The 26770-nt window shown below is 45.1% G+C and overlaps 1 protein-coding gene across 2 annotated transcripts in view; it reads right to left on the bottom strand.

The window, feature by feature from the left end:
• Positions 1-26770, bottom strand: part of Ntrk3 (neurotrophic receptor tyrosine kinase 3) — a 372713-nt gene that overhangs the window by 307220 nt on the left and 38723 nt on the right. For both annotated transcript variants that reach the window (XM_055623070.1, XM_055623069.1), the window contains exons 2-3: positions 5896-5970; positions 5176-5247 (exon numbers count right to left, since the gene is read on the bottom strand). In XM_055623070.1, coding sequence (XP_055479045.1) covers positions 5176-5247; positions 5896-5970 — 147 coding nt within the window. The remainder of the gene's footprint in view (positions 1-5175; positions 5248-5895; positions 5971-26770) is intronic.

Consider the following 26770-nt stretch of genomic DNA (forward strand, 5'->3'; position numbering starts at 1 on the left):
ATTAATTAATTAATTAATTAATTAATTAATTAATAAGATCCAAGGAAATGATTCAGCCACAGGATATAATAAAAAGTGATAGGTTTGTAAAGAGCAGAAAGGCCGCTATATTTGAGTGGTCAGAAAAAGCTTGAGAAAGCAAGCAATATCAGAGAAAATATTGTGGTAGGCAGGTCTTAGACCGAGACATCTAGGCTGGGAAATTTCTCCAGGTCAGATGGGTCAGCAGATACAAAAACTCCCAAGGTGGGCAGTGAGCCTGCCATGTCTAGGAAGTGAGAGAAGGCTCAAGGCTACAGCAAAGAAAGCACATGGAAATTAGACAGAGAGAGAAACCATGACTTGAATCCTGAGGCCACAGTGATGGGCTTGGACCTTTACTATAACTAAAGCAGGAAGTAATTGGGGGAATTTTAGGCAGAAGAATGGCACTGTTGAATTTACATGCTTAAAACATCACTCTGAGCCAGGTCTGAGGGTTCATACCTAAGGTCCTATTCTCGGGAGATAGGGGTATTGAGAGTGAAGAAACAGCTTCAGCTAGCTAGTGAGTTCAAGGCCAGTTTGGGCTACAAGATGCCTTGTCTCAAAATACAAACAAACAAACCAAGAAATTATCCTTACACACTTACTGAGAGGGAAATATAACTGTGAAAAGCAGAGGCAGGCTGGCTGTGATAGAGTAGGCATGTCCTTCCAACTTTTAGAAGGCCCAGGCTAGAGAACATTGGGTTTGGGGCCAGCCTGAGCAGTACAGTGAGATCCTGTCTCAAAACCAAACCAAACAAAGCAGGAATCCCACTTTGGCAAAGTTAAGCTTGATATACAATTTAGCCACCCACATAGGGGTGTAGAACACTGAATTTGAGAATTAGTTCTAGCAACTCTTCCAGGTTAACTATCTGTGATCTCTGAAACTGGATACCAGAGAGCAGGGAGGGCGCCCTGAGCCCTTCCTAATGCGTTGAGTTAAGCTCTTTGCACGCTGTTGTCTTACTGAAGGTTCGGAACAACCCTAAGGAGGAAGGGCTTTTAAACCTCCTTCCAAACTCTCAGAAGCTCACTAGCTTTCCCTAAGGTCAACAGCAGCAAGCAAAAATCTCGGACTTGACTCTCCGAGGCCCTCAGGCTATTACTATCAGTAAACTAGCGAATCCGATGTCTGTGTCCTCCACATAGAACAGGGAAGGAAGGCCACTTGAATAGGGGCAGCAAGGGGACACGTATGCCAGACACCAACCCCTCTGAGACTTAGAAAACAGTCTCAGTGCAGAGGTAGGCGAAGACAGGGAGGTAAGCATTTAGTATTAAAATATCAGCACATCAGCTTGGAATCCAGAATCAGACTATTTCAACCTCTAGTGGTTTATAATACATAATAAATCAGCCTCACCATGTTTTCATCCCTGTTCCCTCAGGAGAAATGAATTGCATACTGTCCAGCCAGTATCCAAGAGGAGGTGGGGCCTCCAGCCATTTTCTTGATCCCTATCCACCTAAGCGCTGCTGACCTTCTCTCCTTGAAAACATAATATCATTGTCACAATTGTGCCCAAATCAAGGCATTCCCACCTTAGCTCTTCCTCATACCTGGCAGCAGGCAGCCAGCATTCTCAGCTGAACGGATCAAGCGGATGTCTGCTTGTGAGCAGTGTGAGGGATAGACTGTCATCCTCAGCTTTGTAGAAAAGAACCCGCAAGTGAACATGAGAGAGATCCCTCTACAACCAACTCCAAGAGATTAAATAGAGTCTTTTGACTTGCTGGACTCTTACATTATATATTCTTGGAAATAAGTAGGCCATAGGCTAATGCTATGAAATCTTTCACAATAAAGATATTCAGTTAGTAATGCAACTGTTGGTACAGGATCTGACCTGAATAGGGAAAGAAACTAAACAGCTTTCTCAACCGAAATCTTTGAGGCTGGATGGTGCTAAATCTCCAGGGAGAAAATGCAGCTTTCTAATAAAACTTTAAAGATCCCACATCCCTCCTATAAGAAACACTTGCGGGGAGAACCAGAGAGAAGAAATACTCCAGGGATGGAAGAAAATACACAGACTTCAGAGTCGGAGGGATTGGAGCCCTCAGCCTGACTACTTCACTAGCGTACAGTCTGACCTTAGAAGAAATCTACCGCAGCTTGTAGACCTCAGTGTGCTCATCTACAGAATGGGAACAAAGGAGCTATTACATAGAGATGATTCAAAGTGAAGTGAGCCCATATTTGCAAAAGCACTAGGTCCATTCCTTGGCTCACAGTAAATTCTTAATGAGTATTAGTGTGTATGTCTGTGTGTGTAAGAGAGACAGAAAGATAAGTGTGCTTATGTGTGTGTGGTTTATATATGCAGGTGTTCACACATATGTGAATGTGAAGGCCAGAAGCCAACTCCAGATGTCATTCCTCAGAAACTGTTTCTGTTGTTTTCCTAAGATGGGTTCTTTCACTGGCCTGGGGCGGCTGATCCAGCTGGACTGGCTGGTCAAGGAGCACAATGGATCCTGCCTGTCTAGTGGCAGGATGACAAAACCACGTTTGGCTTTTTTACATGGGTTCTGGAGAAGCAGACAGTAGGTGTATTATAGGCATGGTTGAGATGGAATGTGTTTGTGGAACAGAAATCCAGCTGTTCCAGGATAAAGAGAGGTGAGGGAAGCCACTGGGTCATGTTTTCTCTACCCTTGGGCTCTGTCACCAGCAGCAACAACAACAGCAACAGATCACGTCACATCAGGAAACATCATTTCTGAACTCCACTTTCTGGGCTAAGAGCCATACAGGGCATTGGTCATGTAGCCTTTGCCTAGAACAGACATTGCCTTTATGCCCACTTAATAGTTTAGCATGCAGATATTCTTATTATTGGGTTGAAAAGTCCTTTTTCTTGGAGATCCTCGATCTAAACAAGAGGGTTTTAAAAACACCCAGTCTCTCAGAAAAGTCTTTCCTGGATGTGCATTCACCAATCTCTCATTTTCATTCTGCTTCCAGCAAAAGAGAGAAAACTGAAGCAGTCAATAGGAGATAGTCATTTACTCATAGATGATGAAGGAAACCCAGAGTTCTGATTTCTGGACATATTTGCTGCCAAAACTTGACCTTGACATCATGGGTTCATTTTCTGATGTATGGGAAGAATTACACTAGTGTCAGGGATGAGGGACAGTTGTCCCACTCAGATGATTGAGATTAACTTGAGCAAGAATACCATCCTTGCTTCTTATTCTGAACAGAGGGGGTCAGAAAAATGTTCTCAGCCATTTCCCTTTTAAAAAGAAAAAGAAGAAGAAAGAAATAGCCACCAAGCCAAGGCTTGGCAATTAGTGTTGGAGTAAGTGATCGCCTTGTGATTGCTCAGCTGGGGCCTGAAGACTTGTAAATGCATTTAGAAGACAGAAATAGAAGATGCTGCGAGAGAGCAGCAAAACCTGGAGAAAATGTCCCAAAGCTGCCGGGAAATTTACCCAGAAGGGATTTAGGGTGTGTCTTCATAAATGGACAGGGTTCGTTCATAAAGCCCAGGCATGAGCCAGACTGTGTGCCTTGCCCTCTGGTCTCTGCTATCTGTAACCTTCAGGACCCTCTGGAGCCCCCACTGTGTCTCACAGAGCCCTTTGAGCGGGTGCTGGTGCCCCACCTCATCTTGACAAGATCAAGTCTGGCAGTATTGGGCTGCACCTCACCTCACAGCAGTCAGCTGGGGCTGTCATGTGGCTCCCTGGCCCAACCCTCCCCACCTGATCTGCTACAGACATGTGGTTTCATGACCTCTGTATGTTGTGAAAGAGGAGACCTCTTGGATGTCAAAAGCACTCTCCCTTGGGAACTTTTACAATGAAACTCAAATCCCCAATAAAATAAACACCTGGAACATCTGGTCGAAGGCTCATCTCTAGTTGCAGCTATACCGGCTGTGAAGAACACACACATCAAGAGAATCATGCCATGGGGTTTAGAGCAGGGCAAGAGGGCAAGAGTGAATTAGTTAAAAGGGAGGTCTTGGTTCCCCACCACACACACCCCCAGTTGTTAGTATATTGGCCCCAAGCAATGGCCAGGGAGCTTGCTATTTCTAAAGGGAAAAAAGAAAGTTCAACACAAAACAGGTAGCTGAAAGAGATAAGTAGCTATTTCACCCTGTGCTTGGGAAAACACACAGACCTGAGAGTACAGTTTCTTTTCTGTGAAAAAAAAAAAAAAACCCACTCCCCAACCATAATTCTTCAGGATCTCTTGTGACCCCACATCCTCTGCTCTCTACTTTTTCACTGTATCTCTTAGAAGCTCTGCTTTTTAAATAAATTTCTAGCCAGCAAGCTCCCTTCTATTATCAAGTGCCAACTGACAGTGTCCAAAAGCAAGATTAGTCAACCTGCTGGTAGGTCCTCTGTTCCCTTCCCCATTTGTAGCAGATACTGTGCCATCCGGTTCATGAACAGACTCTGCTCTTTGGAGACACACCCCCTAAATGGCCACATGGCTATTCTTGAGAAAGAGCTGACCCAGACAACAGATATACCCCATGTGGAGGTGCCAGTCGACTTGTCCCTGATCACTTTCTGGGCTTTCTTTATATTCCCTTGCTTCAGAAGAAGTAACTTTCCTCCCTCCAAATCCCACAGACTGCCTACCAACACTAGACTTGAAGAAGAAACATCAGCATGGAATCATCCATGGATGATTCTACTCCTACAAGGTATAACCAGAGCCTCTGCCAGGAGAAGCCATTTCACTAGTCAGGCATGGCAAGGGGCGAGATACAGCGTGAAGAATGTCCAACTACACATATACCTGGGACCATGTCTCCTCTGTCTCATCCCAAATCAAGGCCTGTGATTTTAACCTACCATCCTACACACATACTCTTAGTAGAGTCACGTCCACATTAAGCTATGTCATTTACATTCCCATAAAATTCAAAATTTCATTATGAAAAAATGTACAAACTCGGGAGCTAGGAGACTCTCCCACTCAGCCCTGGCTTCCATCTACTGAAAACCTTTGAGATTACCAAATCCCAAATGCTTGTTATAAGGAAGTAAAACTGGAGGCCTAAGCAGGTTAAAGGCTTTGGCCAAGGACAGCAAATATCAAAGTCAGCTTCACTGTCCAGGATTTTCTCCCAGCAAGCACCCCCTCAGCCTCTCCCAAAGTCCAGTTCTACTCACATATAGCGCAAGTGGGGATTCTTGGCGAAGGCTCTGGGCTGAATGTTCCGGAGTCCAGAATTCTTGATGGTCCTAAGCAAAGAGGAAAAGACAGTTAGCAGAACTCCAGCAATTACAGCCAGAAGGAAGGCAAACTCTGTGAGTGGGGTGTAGCTCTCTTCGTCACTAGTCACCCTAAATGGCTAACTGTGGCCTCCATGATAGACATGAGCCCAATTCCTTTGGAGAACTAGGTTAAGAGTGGGATGAGTAGTCATTTCCCATTTGGACCAGCAATTGAGAGGCAGGGCTCCTGGTGCTCCAGAGACAAGGGAACTTCAATCTTATTGTGCTTTCTCTTCTGCCTCCTCCTTCTCCTCTTTTTCCTCCTCCTCCTCTTCCTCATCTTTCTCCTCCTCCTTCTTCTCTTGCTCCTCCTTCCCCTTACTCCTGGTCCCCCATGTTTAAAAAACTGAAGTCCACTGTAGTGGCGACTAAGAATGGGGTAAGCTATATAGGGTTGTGCCAAGCACAGGGTTGAAGAAAGAACACAATCCAAGATGACCTCTTCGGACCAAGGTGGCCCCCAACAACCCCTAAATGGGTGGTGCCAACCTTCCCCAAAGAGGATTCATGAGAAGAAACCCTGAGGCGGCCAACTTGCCATTGCTGCTACTTTGGCAAAAAAGATGACAGGCAGTATCCCAGCTGTTCCTTAACAAGCCACGCCGGTGTACTCACAGCTTCTGGAGTCCCGTGTACAGCTCCATGTCCACAGCGTTGAGTGTGTGCAGGCCTCGCCAATTCTCTATGTGTCTGCAGGAAGACAGGAAAGGTCAGGTCACTACAGGCAGGGGTGGAGTGCCAGCTTTACAGTCAGACACGAGCTTGAAGCCTGGAGCATGAGCCATGACTTCTGACAAATCACCAATTAACTCTGAGTTCACTTTCTCCCTCTGGATGGTGCGGTTTGTCACGTGACGGACCCATGACTTCTAAGTGTGGAGCCAGAGGATGGAGTGTTCAGCATCTCTCCCTAGCTCCAGAGCAGTTCAAACCCATTCCTCAAATTTCTCACTCAATTTACTTCCTTCTTGTTCCTATTCGGGATTCTTCTAACATCAGGCTCCTTTTAGACTTTTACTTTCTTAATGCCTGCACAGAAATAAAATATAAATGACTTGGTTTAGGAAGTGGGGTGTGGCTTGCCTGAAGGCATGACTTCTAGGCAACTGAGATAAGGAGAAATGTGATGGATGTACCCAGCAGGGCACAGACAAACACTCCATCTGCATGGCCACAGGGCATTCCATTTGGAGCTCAAGGAAACCAATGGATTAGGATGGACAAAAAAGTGACTTCAGAGAAGGGGCACTGTAGGACTCACGAACCACGGAGAGGTAAAACAGTGCGGCGATGTGAAAACTCTGGAAGCCAAGCTCAAGTCTGATCTCTGAGACTGGAGTGCAGATTAAGCAAGCACTTTAACCGATCTGAGTCCCTTGTCTCTTAGTGAAGGAGAGATACCCTACCACAGCAGTTCTTCCTCCTGCCATCACAAAGCTATCTTTCTAGAGCTTTCCCTCCAGAGACCTCCATTTTAAAGAGGGTTGTGTCTAGCAAGAAGACTACATTTATTAAGTAATAATTAATTCATATTCTCAGACTAATCAGAGACAAAAGGCACTGTTAATTGAAGCTCTTTATCAACAGACACAAACCAGTGTTAACTGGCCCAGTGCACAAACTCCAACTCAAAGCAAAGAAACTCAAGGCTGCTTTTATGATGAGAAGGTTTATCATGAGTATGTGTCTAATTTTTGTTAGTTCCTGGATACTGACCAGGGACATACATTCCTTCATTGTGGCTTTTGGAGTGTCCAGGTCAAAAAAACATTGCCTTACTGATTACCAAGACCTTTTCATGGTATGAAAGACAGCCTTCAACGGGGTACCAGAAGATTCGAAGAAATCCACCCCAGCCCTCTTGGAACCTGAATATCCAAGTATCCAGAGTACAATATGTAAAAGGTTCAGTACCATTTTAGTAAAGAGTACAGCTACTCGAGGCACACTCTGGTCAGAAAAGTGACCACCACTTTTCCCCAGACAGCTCCTCCCTTGCCCGACCACACCAATGGTTCTGCCATCTGCCACCCGGTCCAACTAGAGCCAAAAAGGCAGCATGGCTGTGGCTGCCAGAATGCCTGGCAGCATTTCAGAGCCACACAGTGACAAGGTATGCCAAGAGCCCATTTTGAAACACATTCTCCCAGAGCCCCTATGGAGAAGCCAGAAACACTAGCATTTGTTGGGGACATTGACCAGGTGGCCAGGTTGGCACTAGCCTCTAACTCTAATGCCTTCTCTCTAGAAGCCTCATGGTTTCAAGGCAGTTTTCATGCCCTGGTCTCACCGAGGTAGGAACACTGACAACATTTCAGGAGCAAAGGAAAGTCAAGAGAGCTAAGACCACCTGTGCCACTAAGCCCCTCTAGCGTATATCCCTGGGCCATGGGCCATGTCAAATACCAAGGAGATCACAGTGTTTATACAGCATGTTCTTCATTCACAGGAGCCCAGCTTTCTACATGGACCTGTTCCCAACAAGTAGCTATCAATCAAATTGCTCAAATAAATGAAATCACTTTTCTTAGCCCCTATTAGCATTCCACAAATGTGTCTTGATGATTGGAGAGATGCCAGTCATTGCATTCTGAAACTTTATTCACTTCAGCCTTTATGATCTGTGCTTACAAAATGGACCCTTTCTAGACTCCTACACACTCTAGGAAGTGGCGAGTGAAGGAAGCAGCAGGGTGGAGACCTCCAGTAAATTAGATGACAGCTCCGGCATCCTTGTTGCTCCTGAGCGCTCCTCAGTCAGGGAACAGCAGTGTTGCAGCCACATTGCTGAGTGGTTAGAGGTCAGGGCTCGGGAACAGTGGTTGGCAAACTACAGGTTGGGGCCAAATCCAGCCAACTGTTTGTATTTGTATAGCTTCAAAACTAAGATTCATTTTTATGTTTGTTTTGAAACATCAAAGTAAAAACATACTTTGTGACCTGTAAGAATTAGATATAATCTATACCGCTGTGTCATATCTGTTCACTGCCTCCTACAGCTACTTTCAAGTTATAAAGTTGAATCCTTGTTGCAGAGACCATATGGCCCACAGGGATTGGACTTACTCTCTTACAGGAAAAAGGTTGCCAACCCCTGCCTAGAGCAAGGCTGCCGAGAGAATACTAGTCCAGGAGCACTCCTCCAATAACAGTCTGCCCACGCCACTTCACCTGCTGGTGCCTCCCTTTTCTCAGCTGTAAAATGGGAATGATAAAATGCCCGCCTCATAACAACGACATGAAATTTGAAGGAGTGTGTTGAAGAGCTCTTGAGGGTCTGGGGGTATAGCTCCATTGCTCATCTAGCTTACCGAAGACTCTGACTTCAATCCTAGTATCACAAAATACTGCTAATAATAACAAGCAAGAGTCCTGGCAAGACTGAGTGCATAGTAGTCCTTGGAAGGCACTAACCATGGGACTGTATGAGAAGCCTTTCTGTGTTTTTTGAGGATAGATGGCACTGTACTTCTGTTAGAAGTTGTCATTTCTTGGCCATAGTTTTTTTTTTTTTTTTTTTTTTAAGAAATAGTAAAAGAGTAGGGTCATCATTGATTTTAATGAGCCGTCATGGCAGGCGGGTAGAAGGACAGGAAATCTGTCATTCATGACTTCCAGGAAAACGACTTCAAGAAAGCACTTCTGAATCACCAGGTAAAGGACATTTGCCATTGGTCTGTCAACCCGAATTTCATCTCTAGAAATACACGAGATGAAAAGTGGAAACTAACTCAGGTAGGTTATCTTTATAGGCACATGCATGCACACACACAAACACACACACTAACAAGATACAAGCAACAGCAGCAGCAGCAGCAAAAACAAATATATATTTAAATAAACTGATTTTTTTTTTAAAAGAAAGAGAATCCCCATAGTGGGTAAAAGCAGGGCAGAAGAGGAGCATGCCAGGAAAGGTGCAGCCTTGACATTTGCAAATGATGGTGGTTGGTGCTTGCCAACTCTTCCATGACTCACTGCTTGGTACCAAACAAGGGAGGTCACTTATGGTAACTCTCCTGGCTGCTATTAGAAGGCTACAAGTTTCAGTGGGAAAGGCTGGCTCTACAAAGCATAATAAATGAATAGGATGAGGTAAGAGAGTACAATTGGCATGGTTTTTGTTAATGCCAAATGGGGGAGGCAGAACCTAGTGCCAGTACATAGGGTTCTTCGTGTCCGGTGCTTTTTCTGGGTACTCCAGTTCAATAAGTACACATTTTTTTAAAGGAAGGCTGGGCCTTAAATGAACCCTTAGAGGATGAGTGACAGGAGCTAGGCTGGTTCTCCCTGCAGATGTCTCCCAAAGCCTGCTGTGGGGTTAGGAGGAAAGAGAGTTCAGAGCAGTGATGGGAAGATGATAAAATGCACAGCAATCTGGCTCATACAAACCCAGAGCCCTGCTTCCATCTTGGAGCCCTACTGCCAGCTTGCATCCCTTCTCCGGTCAGGGACAAGGGGGAGAGGGTAGAGAGATACCTAAGAGCTGTACCTGATTTCTCTCCCTTACCTTAAATCAATTGGCTCCACTTTAAAATGTTAACAGCAACATTCTCAAAAGGAGGCAATTTTGTCTCCCAGGGGACAGTCGGCCCTATCTGCAGACAGTTTTGATTGCCACAACTGGGGAAAAAAATAACACTAATGTCTGGCGGATAGGCGACAGAGACACACAGGAGAGACCTGCAGAGAAGTGTCTTTCCCAGAGGTCCCCGGCTCTGACATAGTGACCTTTGCCTTATCACATAAAGCACCTGCCGAAGTTGTCATTGAGGCTAGAGTTGCATGGCTTAAAAACATCACTTTTGAAAAATGACTGCTTTGCATCAAACACTGGGAGTTTATGGCCCAAAACAAAAAGCCTGCTCCTACGCCAGTAAGTCTAGGACAGAAATCAAAAGCCATGGCTCTCAGGACCCTCTCAAATCAAGGGTGTGAACAAGTTATAGGCGAGATCCGCCTGCCAAGAGCCTTTCCCCGTATTCGTCTCAACCTCCTGCCCCTAAGCTTTCACATTGCTTCTCCATAAAACTGCAAAACCACCACTCTGCCAGGACTTCATGCTCACCCCATCTGTGGCACAATGGGATGGCAAAGTTCTGGAGCCAGACCGGGCTTATTTGTGCAGTACAGAAATCCCACTGGAGTCAAGATGGATCTCACAGAACATGACTTGTGTGGGATCTACTTAAAGGGTCACTATGCTCCTCCTCCATGGAGGTAGAAAACCAGTCCCTTTCCACAATGCATAATAGCATCTCTGGATCCTAGACCCAGGAGCAAGGTTCCGGATTCGTACGCCACCCTGGAATAGGACAAAGCATAAACTAAGTATTAATTGAAGATACAAAGCACTTTTCTGCTGGAAAAAAATAGATGATACTTTGTCCCATAGCTTTCTCTTCCTCTTTCTGTTTCATTTGAGCCAATATGGAAATGACTTGGCAATCTCCAAGAATCTGAAAATCAGTTGGTACAAACTGTGTGGTCCATATTTTAATTAAAGACATGTCATGTCTCCTTTATAATCCCAATATTTAATGTCTGTGTTTCTCTATCCAAAAAAAAAAAAAAATACTAGAACATGGAGACATCCAATACCATATAACTAGAGAGAACTAATGTACAAGGAAGTCCACAAGAGGGTCAGGGTACCCTCCCCCAGCCAAAAGTTCCTGTAACTTGGGTACTTGGTGAGGCAGAAAGTTGGTGTGTGGAACTTGTTCACACCCTTTCCTGCAGACACAGTCGGACCCTCACTGCCCTTTTTCCAACCTTTTTTCTCCCTCCCCTTCTGTCACATTGCTGTTCTTTTCAATGTGACTTGACACAGCTATTAATGAGCTGTTCTTCATAACCAAATTTCCCAGACAACTAAATTTAAATCTAAAACCTTTGCATTGTCAAGTTCCCTGCTACATCTATTTCCCCTCTCCCTAAAATGCAGTCCATATCTCCCTGGCTTCCCAAACACAGCACACAGAGCTTGAGTCACACTCTCCTGATAACTCTGTATCACAGCAACAATGTCTGCTGTGCTCTGACACCCCAAAGCCCTCAGAAGCTTCTTCAAGTAGACAGAACTCATTCCCCTGCCTCAGACAGCCCTTCCCCCCTAAGATTTCTGTCTTGAATGCATAGCCATGTTAGTACTTTTCTAGTTCCTTATTTGATATTAGGAATGTGGGGTCCCCTGGAGCAGCCTCTTTCCTTCCAATGTGCTGTGTCTAGTCTCCTCTGCCGCCTCGTGGAGCACAGTAGCTAAAGGCTGATGGATGGAGGTAGTCCGGCCCAGATAGGTAAAAGTCTTAGAGCTGGGAACTGGATGTTCTCAGGCCAGACACTCGAGCCTCGCAGTACTCACTTTCCTTATGGAGAGCTAATGGTGTAACGGTTAGAGCTGCAATCTGTTTGTACTCAAGAAATGCATACTGCCAGGGCATCATCAGGAAGAGCCGTTACTAACGGTGGAAGTATATGCTAAGTAAGAGCAAATATATCTGGAAAGGTCTCAAGGAATTTGGAAAAATCCACAGACACACACACACGATACTTATTATTTGCTTCACTCCTCTTTCTGGATGTCTGAAGTTACCCTATAAATGGTGTTTTCTGGGAGGTGAAGTCATAATCCATATCTAGCTGATAATAGCTAAGTGTTTACCATCATTACATTCATTGTATCTATTGGAAAAGGTAGTTGAAATCGTTGCTTCTTGGTGTTTATTTTTTTCATATGTAACTATCCCATTCCTCTAACAAAGAACAAATAACTTCAAAAATTGGGGATACATACAAGTCTCTTCTCTCCAGGCCATCTCCAGACTTCAAGTCCTTCCTAGAAAACACCATTTATTTGTATGGTAACTTCAGATACAGGAGTGAAGCAAAGAGTAAGTATCGTGTGTGTATGTATGTGTGTGTGTGTGTGTGTGTGTGTGTGTGACACATCCTACATACATACAATGTGCCATGCATTTATTTGACTTTGAAGTCTTATGGGGCAATGAGAAAATTGATTTGTTATCTAGGCATATTATGCCTAGTGATCCAGACAGCAGCTTAGCTTTCAATTATATGCTATCTTTAGCATTATAAACAAACCTTCCAGAACAACAGCTCCATGGAGTACAGGCCCCAAGGGGTCTGGGGGGGGGGAGCTGCCTAGGATCATAATAGCCAAGTCACCAGCTCTCTTTCTCATGACAACTGCTACTGGGGAATTAGATGACAGGAGAACCAGACGTGAGAGCTGGGGGCATGCGGGGTCAGGGGAGGGGGTGGCTTGAGATGGTGTCTCCAGCATGCCAAGACATTAGCACATCAGCCTACAAGCATATGTGTGCCAGGTACTACGGCAAGCCAGCCCCACATGTGGGACCCTCCCTCAGTCGCAGAAAAGAGCATTTAGATCCTAAGGCTAACAGATGGGAGAGACAGCATCTGTGCTGGCTTCCTGAACAGTTCCAAAGCTTGTGCCAGGAATAAGGAAAGTATGTTTGTACACCTGTGCTCTTTGGATGCCAAGATGTTGTGTCCTAACAAGAAAAGATCAAGGACACAGGCCCTGTCACCCCACTAAGAAAAATCTAATTCCCCAGGGTAAGATTTTACCTGCAAGTCAACCTGTTCCCTTCAGAGTTCAGACTGTTCTGTCCTAACCCTTGACCTGCCTGCCCTCCCTTCCCCAATCTACCTGCTTCTCTGTTCCCACTGCTGTCATTTGGAATGCTGGGGGATATTGACCCCAGCTTGCCGATCATCATCATGTCAAATAACCACCGCTTCCAAGCTCTTTCCATTTTCATTCTTTTCTTTCGTCAGTCTATATGCCAGAGGGATCAATGCCTTCATTGCTTCCTTTTACAGTTATAACAGTCTCAAGCGTCATGGTATGGCATACAAGACCCAGCACGAACTGGCCAGCAGGCCCCCTCCTCTGGACACATTTCCTTGCGGGGTTAGCTCCATTCACACTGGCCTGGCTTCTGTTCCTTCTATGAACCAGAAGTATTCCCAACTGGATCTTCTACAGAGAAAACTTCCCTGACCCCTTTAATTTCTCCAGGTCTCTGCTAAGGTCTCTTGTGATCAGAGAAGCCAGCCCTCTGTGCCTCTCTGCTAACAGCCCCCCTATCTCTCCTCCAGTTCTTCTCTAGCACAAACTCTGTTTATGTCCTTTGTGGCCTTAATAGCCATGTGTAATAGTCTTATTTGATTATTTTATTACATTTTTGTCATAAAGTCATCTATACTAGACCCATAATGCATGAGAACAGCAATTGGATCTGTCTTGTTTTTCCACTTATTTCCAGAATCTCAAATAGAGACAGCTGCTACAGGGTAAATATATACCTGGACAGTCTCCAAGGAGGGTACCCTACCTCTATACAAGATGGTCCCCAGGATGGTTACCTGACAGGCTGTGATCCCTGATCCCTTGAATATTCCAGAGCTTAGGTCTAACCCCACAGTACCCTGATGATCCGCAAGAAAGATGTGGCTTAGAGTATAAACTGAATGTCTTAGATATGGCAGGCATCATGGGAATCAATATGGAGCTAGAAGCGGAAAGAAGATAGCCCTGAAGCTATAAAAAGACCCATCTACACATCTCCTTCTCAAGGCCATGTCTGATGTCTGTCCATGGTCATTATTAAGAAGGGGGGGATAAAGGGATTCATTTATATAAATCAAGGAAGAGATGGCCCTTGGCACCTGAGTCTATGTGTTCGATTGTCCCCTCTATGTGACCATGGATGCCACCAAATCAAGAGTTTTCCAAGGACAATGACCAGGAGCATGTTGTACAAGCACTTAAAACAAGACATCAGAGCGAATGAGTGAATAAGTGAATGAACCCCACAAAGACCCAGCATTACTTAAATGTTTAGCTGGCTAGCTCCTCATGTGTCTCTTCCCTTTTGCCTTCAACCTTCTGCCTTCAAAGAACAACTCCTCCTGAGCCTCTTATTCTTCCTCTTCCTCTCTCTGTCTCCCACACCCCAATGCTTTTCCATTGGTATGAAAATCAGTTTCTATCACAGCCCACCTAAAAATGAAATCTCCTTGATCTCTTACCTTGCTCCAAACACCGATTCATGCCCAGACCCCTCACTGTGGCAAAGATTTTGAAAAGATTCATTCATAGTCAGAGACCTTCCTCACCTCCCTCTCACATTTCAACTTCGTTCATTTCTGTTCCATCTGCTCTATAGGAACCACATTGAGAAGGCTGCCAGCACTTCCCATGCTGATGACTCCAACAGACTTTTCATCATTGTCCCATTACCCAATCTCTTGGTAGCATTCTACCTAGTTAACCACTCTCTTTTTCTTGAAACACACTGTTTCTGGCATGGTTGGCTGCACAGGCTCCTGGGTTGATGCTTCATGTTGGACATTCCTTTTTAGCTTCCTTTGTTAATCCTACATACTTTGTCTGATCCCTCACTGTCAGTGTCTGCTGGGTCTCACCCTGAGGTTCCCCTTTTAACCTATTCCCTTCATGGCCAAGGTGATCTCAGCCAGGTGTTTGGCTGTAAGATCCACCTATATGATGTCACCTCCTCAAGGCTGCCTCCAGCAAGACCTCTTTCCTACTGAAGATTCCCACATTGTGATTTATCAGATCCAACAGCAGCCCTTGCTTTCTACTTCTGAGCTTTCTCACTCTCAGAAAGTTGCATCAGCACCACTCAGTTGTACAAATCAAACTCCACCACTCCTGCCTTCTCAGTGTCTAAGCCATTGGTAAGTCCACCTTCTGAACACACTCCCTCCAAAATATGGCCACCACTTCCACTCAGCCTGAGCAAATCTGTCTCTCACACAGAAGCCTGCATGAACATTTTGAAACTCGTGATAAATTTGAACATAAACAAGAAGTACACAAACCTCCAGTGACTTTATTTTCTGTACTTGGCAGTTGTGATAAAATTCAGACTTCATGAAGGCCAACAAAGTGTGATGTGATATGACTCACACTCCTTCATCTCCAGCTCAAACGAAGCTTCCTCTTAGCTCAATTGCCTTTTTTCCCTCAGTGGTGTCCTGCCTTTTCTCCAGGACCTCATATTCTCTCCATCCAGCAGGGCTTTCCATTCGAGGTTTTCTTTAGCTAAGATGTCACTAAAAAGTCTCTTAAAATGTCACTGCCACTGTGGCCTTCTGTAACCAACCTAGCCACTTAACTTTCTGTACCCTCCTCCTAGCTAAATAGTCATCAAACTAGGGTGGCCATGTTTCCCTGGGAACATACAGCAATGCATAAAGACATTTTCCCTTTACAGGGGAGGTGGAATTGGAATCTAGGGGGTAAAGGCCTACAGTGCACTGGACAGCTCCCCGCAACAAACATTTTTCTTTCCAACCTCAAATGTCAATAGCACCAAGGCTGTACAATGTTGCTCTACATATTTCCTTTGTCCAAATAGTCACAATCCCTCACTTACGTGATTTATTGTGTATGGTGTCTCTCTTGCACAGTGGAGTGCAAGGTCTGGGAGAGCACACAAAGTTTTGGTCTTGCTCATTATCCAACCTACAACAGCCCAGGTTCTGGCATGTAACAGAAAACATAAAGTAATAAATGACTGCTCCTCCTCAGAACATGATGACCTAGATCATTAATTCATGAAAAAGCTAGGGATAAGGGGCACCAAGGTCTTCAGGGGATCAGCCTCTTTTCCAGCTATCTGAAGAGAGTAAGACATAGAAAAAAATAAAAACACTGCCTATGTGCAATTGAAGTTGTGGTTTCTTTGTATGTTATGTAAATATGTTTTTGTTTTAATCCCAAGTGTGAGATTTTAGTTGGGCCATTGTTTGTCCACACCTGTTAATTGTCTTGTGGGGAATGTGGCTTTTGCCAGTTGGTAATGGCCTTCCACGTGTCGCGTGGAAAGGGGTGTAGAACTCTGAGAGTATAAATGAGGCCAAGAAAGAGACCATGTGGCATTCTGTGTGGTGTTTGGTGTTGGCATGTGGCGTAGAACAGTTTGGAGAGACCAGAGACCAGAGACAGTGTGGCGGTTTGGAGCAGATGGAGAAAAATTCTTTGGGGGGAGAATTTTGTGTGGAGGAGGCTGCTGGCTGCATCTGTGGTTGATGGAGATTGGTATAGAGCCCTAAAAGAACCCCTTGACCCTAAATAGCCAGGAGAAGTGAAGGAGTCTGTGTCCCCTCTCCAACACTAACCTTTTCTCTCTTCTACTTAAGGTTGCAGGTTTGGTGGAAGGGAGGTAGAGGCCTAAACACCCCAAATAAAGTAGAGTTATGAAAAAAGACCACTACAGATGGCTTTCCGCTACACCTATGCATTGGGATCAAAGCCTGGAGTTCACGTGTTCCTGGGAAATGAGCTCTTGCATGCAGATGAGACTTGACCATACCATTCAACTCCAGACCCTGCTAGACATCTTAGCTTTGAAGCAAGACAGAAAAGGAAAGGAAAGAGCCTGTGGCAGGACACACACAGTGACATTGACCCTTCTTCCCCAGTCATCCCTGGAGGAGAAAGGCTGAACAAGAAGATGAGTCTCATTCTGGCCAAGCAGCTGACTGGAAAGAGATCTGACAATATGAGCTCTGAGCCTAAGATCAGCTGGCCTTAGGGGTTCTGAGAGTGCTGCCTTTCGGGTGGTCAATTTCCTTAGAAAGATATGAAATGGCCAGGCCACCCTTTACTGAATTATAAAGCACTTATCACTTCTTTAATAACTACCCACATGGAGGACTTAATTCACTCAATATGGAAGTTATAAAGGCGAATTGGTAAGTGAGCATTAAGCGCAAGTGCATAAAGACTTACGAGGGCAATATTTCCCCCCATTAAAGGAGTAGATTTTCTCACTGCAACTGCGTCTAAGAGTTAATTCGAGAAGTCTCTCCAGAGCTTGGGGCATTTTCATTGTTAGAGGGTAAGTCCAGGTCACCGAGAGGAAGGGAGGCCCTTGACTGTGCAAGAATAATTATCCCAGAACCTGAAAGTGTCAGAGTGATTAGTCAAGGTAACCATCAGAAAGACAAGATGCCATTCACGGTTCTTGGCTCTCTGCTCTGCACACATGAGGGTGAGGGACAAAGAGAAGAAAAGTTATAAAGATGAAAGGAAGAACGAGATAGACCGTGGCAGACCTGCAAGATGGAGGAGGTCCCAGGAGCCACATCCTTTAAGAGACACTGATTTTTCATTCAGAATCGAAAGGGAAGAAAGAAAGTAATGCTAGTCTATCAGAGGAGTAGTTCTGGAATTTCTGAAGGTTCCAAAGGATTCCATGTAGGGAGCTGGTAAGATGGGCTTCTTTCCTCAGTAAGTGAGGGAAATGTTCTTTGACCTTTTTTTCTCCTCAGTTCCAGCATCATAACCATTTTGCTTTCCTCCAGCAATAAACCATCTGTTCTTTTCCCCATAATTTCACTTTTTTTGAAATGGTCTCTCTATTCACATGACTCCAATTACTACCTAATTAGAGATTAATTCCACTTCTGAACCTACACCCTTCATGCTTAACCTACCCCCTGTCCTACAGTTTTTTTTTTATCACTGTATGTATTCCCTTCAACTGCAAAAAGAAAATATGAACAAAACAGCTTGTTCCAAACCTTCTGAACTCTCCTAAATTCTTCCACTGAGTTTTCCTGACTAAAACAGAATGGCAGGAAACATGAGTAGACTTAACATATGCACAACACCAGTGAGTTAGCAAAACTGCTGTGTTCGGGAATCTGTAGTAAATACAGAATACACACGACGATCAATTAATGATGTCTGCCACGGTCACAGTATACGGAGGAACAATGAGAGTACCTCCCATAATTCATATCTTTCCAAGAGGCTCTCTGACATCTTTTCTCTCAGACCCACATCCTGTCAGGATCTCACTCTTTTCTTCCTTTCATTCCAGCTACACACAGAGCCCAAGGGTGACACCATCTATATTCAGAGCAGGTCTTCCTTTCTCAGTTAACCTTCTCTGGAAAGAAGTGTGCCTCCCCAGTCTCCTGGCTGGTTCTAAATTCATCTAAGTTTACAGAAAGATGAACCAACCTTCATTCCCTATTGTAACTCAGCCTCCACTTTACACATTAGCCAAACAAGCACCTGCTGCCCAGATTTGGCTTGTGCTATGCTCCTGATCCTACCAGCCCCTTTCTTCTCAGGGAATCTGTGTGGCTGAACATCTTCTGGGCTTCTGATACCCGCATATTGCCCTCTTCACTAAGCTTTTATCAAACCGCCCATCACTACCCAGATGCAGTCACTCAGTGATCCCAGCCTCACCCTTCAATTACTGGGGAATTATTTCTGTGCGGCGGCTGATGTACATATGTGATCCTGTCACCTGTGAGGCTCAGCATTATTTGCCTGGCTTCCCTTGTGAGAGCAAAAATTCCTTGACAACAAAGACGGATGCATTGTTTGCTCTGTTTGCCCTCTTGTCTGCAGCACTTCTGTGTTCAGCTCAGCTCAGCCAAGAGTGTTTAGAGCACACAGGGAGACCCAGACTGGAACTGAGAGAAGTGAGCTCCATCCTGAGGCAGAAAGAGCTGTCCAAGGTCTGGGAATAGGCTGAAGCTCAATATGAAGGGACAGAAAAGCATAAAACAGGCAGAGGAAAACATGCTGACTGATGCACACACTCCTCAGGTCCTTGTCCTTCAAAACTCATCCCAGATGACCCTACCTTATGACAGCCTTTCTTGGGACCCCTTTTCCAGATCACAAAGCCCTCTGTCATAGAGCCAATGATGATATTTAAAACAGGCACCCTATGGAGAAGGCAGAGGTGGAAATAGATAAAAAGAACAAAGTGTAATGACATAGGCATTAAAAATGACATTATGATACCTATTTCTTTGTATATGAGAAAAAAAAAACCTGCCTTAAGACCTGAGTTCAATGCCCAGAAACCTCTTGGCAGAAAGAGGGAACAGACACATGCAAATTGCTCTCTCACTTCCACACATGTGCTGTGGCACACGTGTGTACAGGTACAGCACAGGGAGGGGGGAGCATTAAGAGGGGCATTAAGAGGAATGCTTCATTTGCATAAGGATGAATTCCAAGTGCTTCTGGACATGACCTTATAAGGGGAAAGGAAATCTAACCTGGCTACCAGGCTACATAACCTCCTCCAGGGGGCAAGGCATGGGATGTGGGGCTACATGCCCCAGGACATAAAGGCCCGGGGCAGCGGGAGTCTCCTATTCCTGCAGATCTCAAGACATGATTTTGGGGTTTGGAGTTGCTTTGACCCCGCTCTTACTCCAGGCTGGCTCTCCAGCCTCACACCTGACACCTAACATGTTGGATCAGAGTCCCCTGCATTTCCTCCTAAGCTGTGTTCCTAAATCAAGGGATAGAGTGAGGGTGGGAAGGGGAGGCAGGAAGGAAGAGCCCATGATTGGAGTATAGGCAGCTGCAGGGGTTACCCTCTGTTATGAAGGTAGCTTGCAGTTTACACAAATTCTCAGCTTTAAATGATGTGCCAGCAAATGTCCTCTTGTACTAACAGGTCCATCTCCCCACACAACTTTAGATCCTTAGAGCAGAGGCTTCATCTTTTATCTCGGTATCTCCAAAGTCAAGCAGGGCTCCTGACTCAACTCCTTGCTAAACATGGCATGGATACTGTACTGCCTCTCCTCCCCTGTGCTTTCAGCTTCGACAAGGATCCTTAAAGGAATCACTCAAATAAGCAAAGGGATGCTGAGGAACCCCTTGGGTATCCACAGAGGGACAGGGAAAAGGACCACAGTAAGGAGGATAAACAGCTGCAGTCAGGGGCTTGCTGGAGCAGCATAAGCCCTGGAGGCTGAGCTGTTCCTCTGATCCTACAGAATAGAAACTTCAAGGTCAAGGTGGTGGCTCTTTCTGCAACTCCAACATCTGGGAAAATGCCTGGGGAAACTCAGCCTTGGCTTCTATACTTGAAGGAACTCTCCTCCTTAATGTCTACAACAGTGAGGAGTCCGGGGGGGGAAGACAAAGCAGGTAAAATTAAGTTTGGTTCCCTCAGAAGTGGTGATGCCCCATCCCCATGAGTACAGAAAAAGGAAAACTTTATAATTTAGGGAGGCTGAGTTCAGACCAAACAACCCCTGGGATGTTCATGTCTTACCACAAACAGCTCTCTTGCCCCACTGGGTATCAGGAGGAAGCAACACAGAGGCTGGCTGAACAGTAGGAACAGAAGCATTCAAAGCACTTCCCATGAGCCTCTTTGCCCATTGAGCTTACTGACAGCCTGCTGCTCTGGCAAGACGTCCTTCCCCTGGTTCCCTCCTGCCTGGCCCAGCTAGCATCCCTGGGCATCTTTATTCCCGGGCAAAGGGCTGGTTGAGCCAGGCTGACTTCGGCAGCAGTCCTGAGAACTCTACTAACCCCTTAGGAAGCTGACTGTGTGTGTCAACTTTACTTCACTTGAAAGCACAACTGTATGCCGCTGTTTCATCCTGATGAAACAGGATGGTGGATTTCCCTTATTTTACTCGTAAGCCAGAACACTCCCTCCAAGACGACTTTAGCACCTCATTGGTATGAAGGGATGCCTAACCACCCACTGCTGTGAGATGTTAAGAAGTCTAGCCTCAATCCTAGCTTCTCAGCTGGAGCCTTCACAACCCAGTTAGCACATAGAATCCTTGTCCTATTAAACGGACCTAAGTCCAGTATATATGTCCTCATCACCAACTTGCTAATGCTAACAGAGCCCGCTGCCAAAATCACACATTATTAATTTTGAATTTAACAGTATCAGAGCCCAGATTCACCATTCACTGGCTCCTGTAGTCAACCTGACCAGCTCTGATCAGACCCACACCCCGATACCCTGTCTGGGTGTGGTACATCACACCGACAGGGGAATCTGGCTACCTCCTCCCACAGTTTCATTTGATGGGACATCACTGACACCCAGTTCCTCACCTCTCCACAGAGCTTCCTCCTGAACAAACCCTAAATGTCTCTGCTGCCACTATGGTGTACACCTATGAATTCCTGTCTGGGCTGGCTAGTTTTAAATCAACTTTACACAAGCTGGAGTCATTTGAGGCAAAGGAACCTCAACCGAGAAAATGCCCCTGCCAGACTGTCCAATGGGCAAGCCTGTGGTACCTTTTGTTGATTGATGATTGATGTGGGAGGGCCCAGCTCATTGTGAGCTGTGCCACCCCAAGGCTGGTGCTCCCAGAAGCTTTAAAAAACAGACTGAGAATGTTATGGTGAGCAAGTCAGTAAGCAGCATTCCTTCATAGCTTCTGCTTCAGCTCCTGCCTCCAGGTTGCTGCCTTGACCTGACTTCCCTTCATAACAGATGTGTAAGCATAAGCTGAAATAAACCCTTTCCTCTCCATGTTGCTTTTAGTCATGGTATTTTTATCACAACGATAGAACCATAATTAAGACTCTATCTCTGTTTCTTCCTCCTTCACTTGGGCTTCCTGACATTTCCTTCCAAACCAAGGATGTGCCATTCATGATCTTTCCCCATTAGGGTCCTCTACTCCAACTATAAAGCTCTGGACAGCTCAGCTTGCCACCAAACCTGATGACCAAGATCCACATGGTGGAAGAAGAGAATCTACTCCCACAAGTTGTCCTTTGACCTCTACATGCATGCTACATCATACATGCATGTCCACATGCGCACATACATACACACACACACTGTTTTACAGAGCTCTTTAGATGGTCAAACCAGCCCCCAAGAAAAACCACAATAAACTGTAACACGTTGTGGGAATGCAGGAAAGTCAAGTTTGATCATTTCTATTTATCCTGTAATCAGCCTGTTTTAGATTCACAATCTGACTGGCCTGACCCTTGGTAATCCTTCATTAGAGCTGCTCTTTCAAGCTCCATCAGATTTTTTATTGGTGTGGAAAATCATCATCTCTTCTCCAGGAACGACCCTTTTCTTCTCGTTCTATGTGCACCAGAGAAGGTGCTAAAAGTTCCTGCAGAATGTCAGTTGCGCCCAGCTGTGAAGCAAACACACAGAGACACACACATGCACACATTATCACCGTGCTACCCTGTCAGAGCTGCTGCTGATGAAAGAGGAAAGACTGTTGCTACCTGCTGGGAATACCGTCAGGGCTTCAGCACATTCAACAGATGCTGACCAGGCACAAGCCTAGCAAAGCCCTCTGGTGTGCTATGTGTTTGATAGTCATTTCATAAATGTCTAGATTATGAGACTGACGGTCAGAGTATCATATCACGATGTTCATTCTCAATGTTGAGGTAACACAGCAATGCCTATGTCATCCATCTCACTTCATCTCATCACTCAGAGACTACCTCTCCTCAATACAAGAGGGGTTGAGTATAGTACACTACAAGGTTACCACTGTTCAGTTTATTATTAATTATTGTTAATTTCTTATTGTATCATCTTCCTAAAAAGAACTGCTGTGAGTGTATCAGACTAGGGGGGGAAAACAGTATCTGGGGAGGTTGGTACTGTCTGTGGTTTCAGACAGGTTGTGGACTGTCTCCTCTATAGATAAGCAGAGGCGTCTGAACTAGTTCCTGCAAAGGGGCCCTAGGCTATCAACTCTGAATTCTGAGATGCCTGGTGCTCTCATAGCTTGATGGAGAAGGTAGACACGCAAACGCACTAGTGACTCCAATGCATGTTTTCATGGGGGACGGGTACCTGTGTACACATGCAGCTACATGTGTCTGTGTAGTTCATGAGTATGGAGTCCAGCAGTCAATACTGGTTGTTTTCTTCAATCGTGCTCTACCTTGTTTGTTGAGAGAGAGGCTCCCATGTTTATCTAGAGTGTTCCAATTTAGCAAAGCTGGCTGGCCAGCAAACTCTAGGGGTCTCCCTGTCTCCTCCTCTCCAGCGCTGGGATTACAAGCTCATGCTACTACACTCAGCGTTTTTTAACGTGGGTTCTGGGGATCACATTTAGGTCCTCAGGCTTGCATGGCAAGCACGTTGCCTACTGAACCATCTCCTCAGACCCCGGTTCACATTTTCTATTACTGACTGATATCACGGCAAAACCATGAGCCTCATCAGAGTCCTCTTGAGGAAATGGAGAGCGTGACACCGGGAGGAAATTTGATAGTAAACTAGTGGCGTATTAGAGCTGCTGAAAAGCCAAACGTAACCACAGTCCAGCCCAAGGATAGCAACTTTAAGGAGCCCACTTGCTAAAGGGACAAAAGTAGAGCCACCTACCAGGAACCAGAAACAACAAAGCTGCCCAGCAGACGCTGCAACTAAGAGACACAGGAGTTGCTCAGCTAAAAGGTGACACCCAGAGGGAGGCCAGTGGACTTCTCCTTTTCTCCTACCCATTAGTCTTCAACAGAGCTTTGCATTGGACAGACCCCTCCCACTGGCAAAGCAACCTGGGAGGTGTAGTTTCTCAGGGTCAGGCTTCAAGTAACAGCAGTGGATCTGAGTGCACACAGACAAATTACAGGTTCACTGGGGTTTCTGGCAGAAGCTGTTGAGCATGTCTTTCATCTCTTTCCCTTTACCTAAAGCTGCCTTAGCCTAGAGCAAAGCTCAACACTTCAGACTTTATCTGTTCAGAACCTGAGGAGGCTTCCAAACAGGTCCTTCTACTTGCAAATACCCTTCCATTCTACCTGTGGTGCTAAACCAGAATCTGCTTTACTGTGTACAGTGAGGTACCGATATACAGGATGCATTGCTTTAAGGGGGAAAAAAAAAAAAAGAGAGTTAGAGGGAATCCATGCTGAAGAACAGGCTCCTCCTGGCCTAGAAAGGCCCAAGGTGAAGCAGACCACCCAAGGGCAACCAGCAGCCTAGAGCTCCCGGAGGGAAGAGATTCAAAGGAGAAGTTGATTCCAAAGCAGCAGCCTGGGGGAAGAGAGAAACTGTGATAAAATGAAACCCCAAACCATCCCAGCCTCAAGTTTGGGGGAGGCAAAAAAAAATGAAAGGGCTTCAACAGTGTTCTGATCTCAAGCAGTTCCTAAACTCCTTTCTTGATTTTCACAGAATAGCTAGGAAGTAAGCAGACAGCCAGAGGGAGCTCATCTGGGCAGACCCCCTATCAGCTCCTCCTGGGGAAATCTAAGTCACCACTTCTTCAAAGTTCACCTGTGGAAGTCATGAGACAAAGCTAAAACTCACTTTCATACAGTCAGCATCACTGAGCTCTTCCAACACACCCATTCATACAAGGCCCATGATGGAAGGACCTGGGGAACAGCCCAGTACAGCCACTTCCACACCTGTGGCCTTTGACGACACTGGAACCGTGGCCATCTTCAATGGAGGACAGCTTTGAGACAGCAATGAGAGGAGGGGCTGCCTCTTCTGCCCAAGCTAGCAGGGGCCACAACACGGATTTTTAAGGGTTACACTGTTATTGTTGTTCTAGTTTTTTTATAATTAAAATATTGTTTCATGTGTGAGTGTTTTGCCTGCATGTCTGCCTGTGCAGCATATATACATCACATGCGTGTCTGGTGCTTGCTTAGACACAAGAGGGTACTGGACTGCTGGAACTGGAGTTACAGAGAGTTGTGAACTGCTGTGTGGACACTGGAAATGAAAACCAAGTCCTCTGGACAAGCAGCCAGTGCTCTCAACCACTGGGCCACATCTCATCTCCAGCCCTGTCATTTAAAAAATTATATATATATATAGTATTTTTCTTTTTAATTGCAGAAACAATCATACGATGTAAAATTAGCCTTTATAGTGTTTAATTTAATGACATTTACTACATTCACAATGTCATTCAAACACTTCTCTGTAGTTCCAAATCAGTTTTAAGCCCATATCCACTAAGCATTCAGTCTCCACCTCTTCTCTAGGCCTTGAAATAATGAATTACCTATCCTGGTAATTCTACTCTTTCACAGGAGTGGAATCTGTGTATCTGGTGTATGTTATTGAATAGGATATTTGGGGGGGGGGGTTCATCTACCTTACAGCATGCATCAGAATGTTATTCCCTTTCATGGTTGAATAATATTCCATTACCAAAAGTATGCCATATCTTTATCCATTCATCAGATAATGGGCATTTGGGTTTTGCCACATTTTGATTATTATTTAATCAAAATAATAATTAAATTAAAATAATAATTAAATTAAAATAATGTCGCTGTAAACATTCCATTTGAGGTGTGATTTGAATACATGTTTTTAATTATTTCATACGCTTACCTAGGCTTCTGTTTGCATTTAATTATTTCCTATACACACCTAGAGCTCTGCTTGCTTATACAAACCTTTGTATTAAGGATTTGAGAGAACATATAACATATACATAAAACAACAAAAGGGGGGAATCAAAGTAAAATAGACCATTAAAATGAAACAAGAGTCTATGTTCAAAGCAGTTCACAGTGAACTAGCTCCTACTACCAAGCTCTAAGAATACACATTCATGTTTCCAGGCAACTAATGTGAAAAAAAAGAAACAAATTGAGTTACACGAAGTCACTGGTAGAAATAAACATTTTTCTGTCATTAAATCCAGAAGGGCATCGAAATAACATGGACCCTTGTAAGAAGATTGTGTGTGACATTGTGGAAAATGTATTTTCTATCTCCCTGCAATAAAAAGAAATGTGCTTCAAATGAGTGGTTTGGGTCCTTTTTCTTAATCAACTCTATATGGATCATGAACACACTTAAACTGTAATTCAATAAAGTCAATTTTGGAGGATAAAGCTAAGAAAATGCAGCCCGGATGCATTGCTTTCTAAATATCCAAAATAACGCATGAATCAAAAGTGAAGAATCCCAAAGAAAAAGCCATGTAGAGCCCACCAAAAGCTCAAACGGCCCCTACCCTCTCAGGTCCCTGAGCACTTCTGCCCCTGCCCATTTGACAGGTGCAAACACTTCACACAGTGAATCGCAGTCTTTAGACAAGAGACAGGTAAGAGGTCACCCTCTTGTCACTGTGGGCGTCACCTCACTGCCACCTGTGCTGTCACACGAGGACCTATTCCTGACTGCCTCTAACCTGCCCTCTCTCAGCAGTCCCCACCTCCCGTGCTGGTGGCACTTTCATACAGACCCTTGCTGCCTGCCCTATACTGTTCCTCATCCCCACAGCTGTCTTGGGTTGAGCAGGACAATGGCAACAGACCTCCAGAGGCTTCTGTTTCAAGCCAAGCTGATGGGGAAAGTTGATGCCCTGCATGGGGTGAGAGGCAAACCTCACGCTATGCTGAATTAGAGGAGCCTTGAACGTCCCATTGAGAAACACCCATGAGAAAGCAAAGGCAAGGCGAGGCAACGGCAGACCCTGTCCAGGCCGCATGACCTCAAAACAGTGCTACTTGGCTCTGTACATCTAAGTTCAGGAAATAGTGAAAATTTTTCTATTTCCAACACAGAGCCACACAGCTGTCTTTCTGATATGGACTCCTCCCATTTCCGGGATATAGTAAAGAAAAGGGGGATATTTCTCACCAGTCAACTACCTAGGGTGTCCTTATACTTCACAGCACGTTCACATAGACCTCGGA

The sequence above is a fragment of the Psammomys obesus genome, unplaced genomic scaffold (assembly GCF_907164565.1).
Source record: "Psammomys obesus unplaced genomic scaffold, mPsaObe1.curated_primary_1811, whole genome shotgun sequence".
Classification (NCBI taxonomy): domain Eukaryota; kingdom Metazoa; phylum Chordata; class Mammalia; order Rodentia; family Muridae; genus Psammomys; species Psammomys obesus.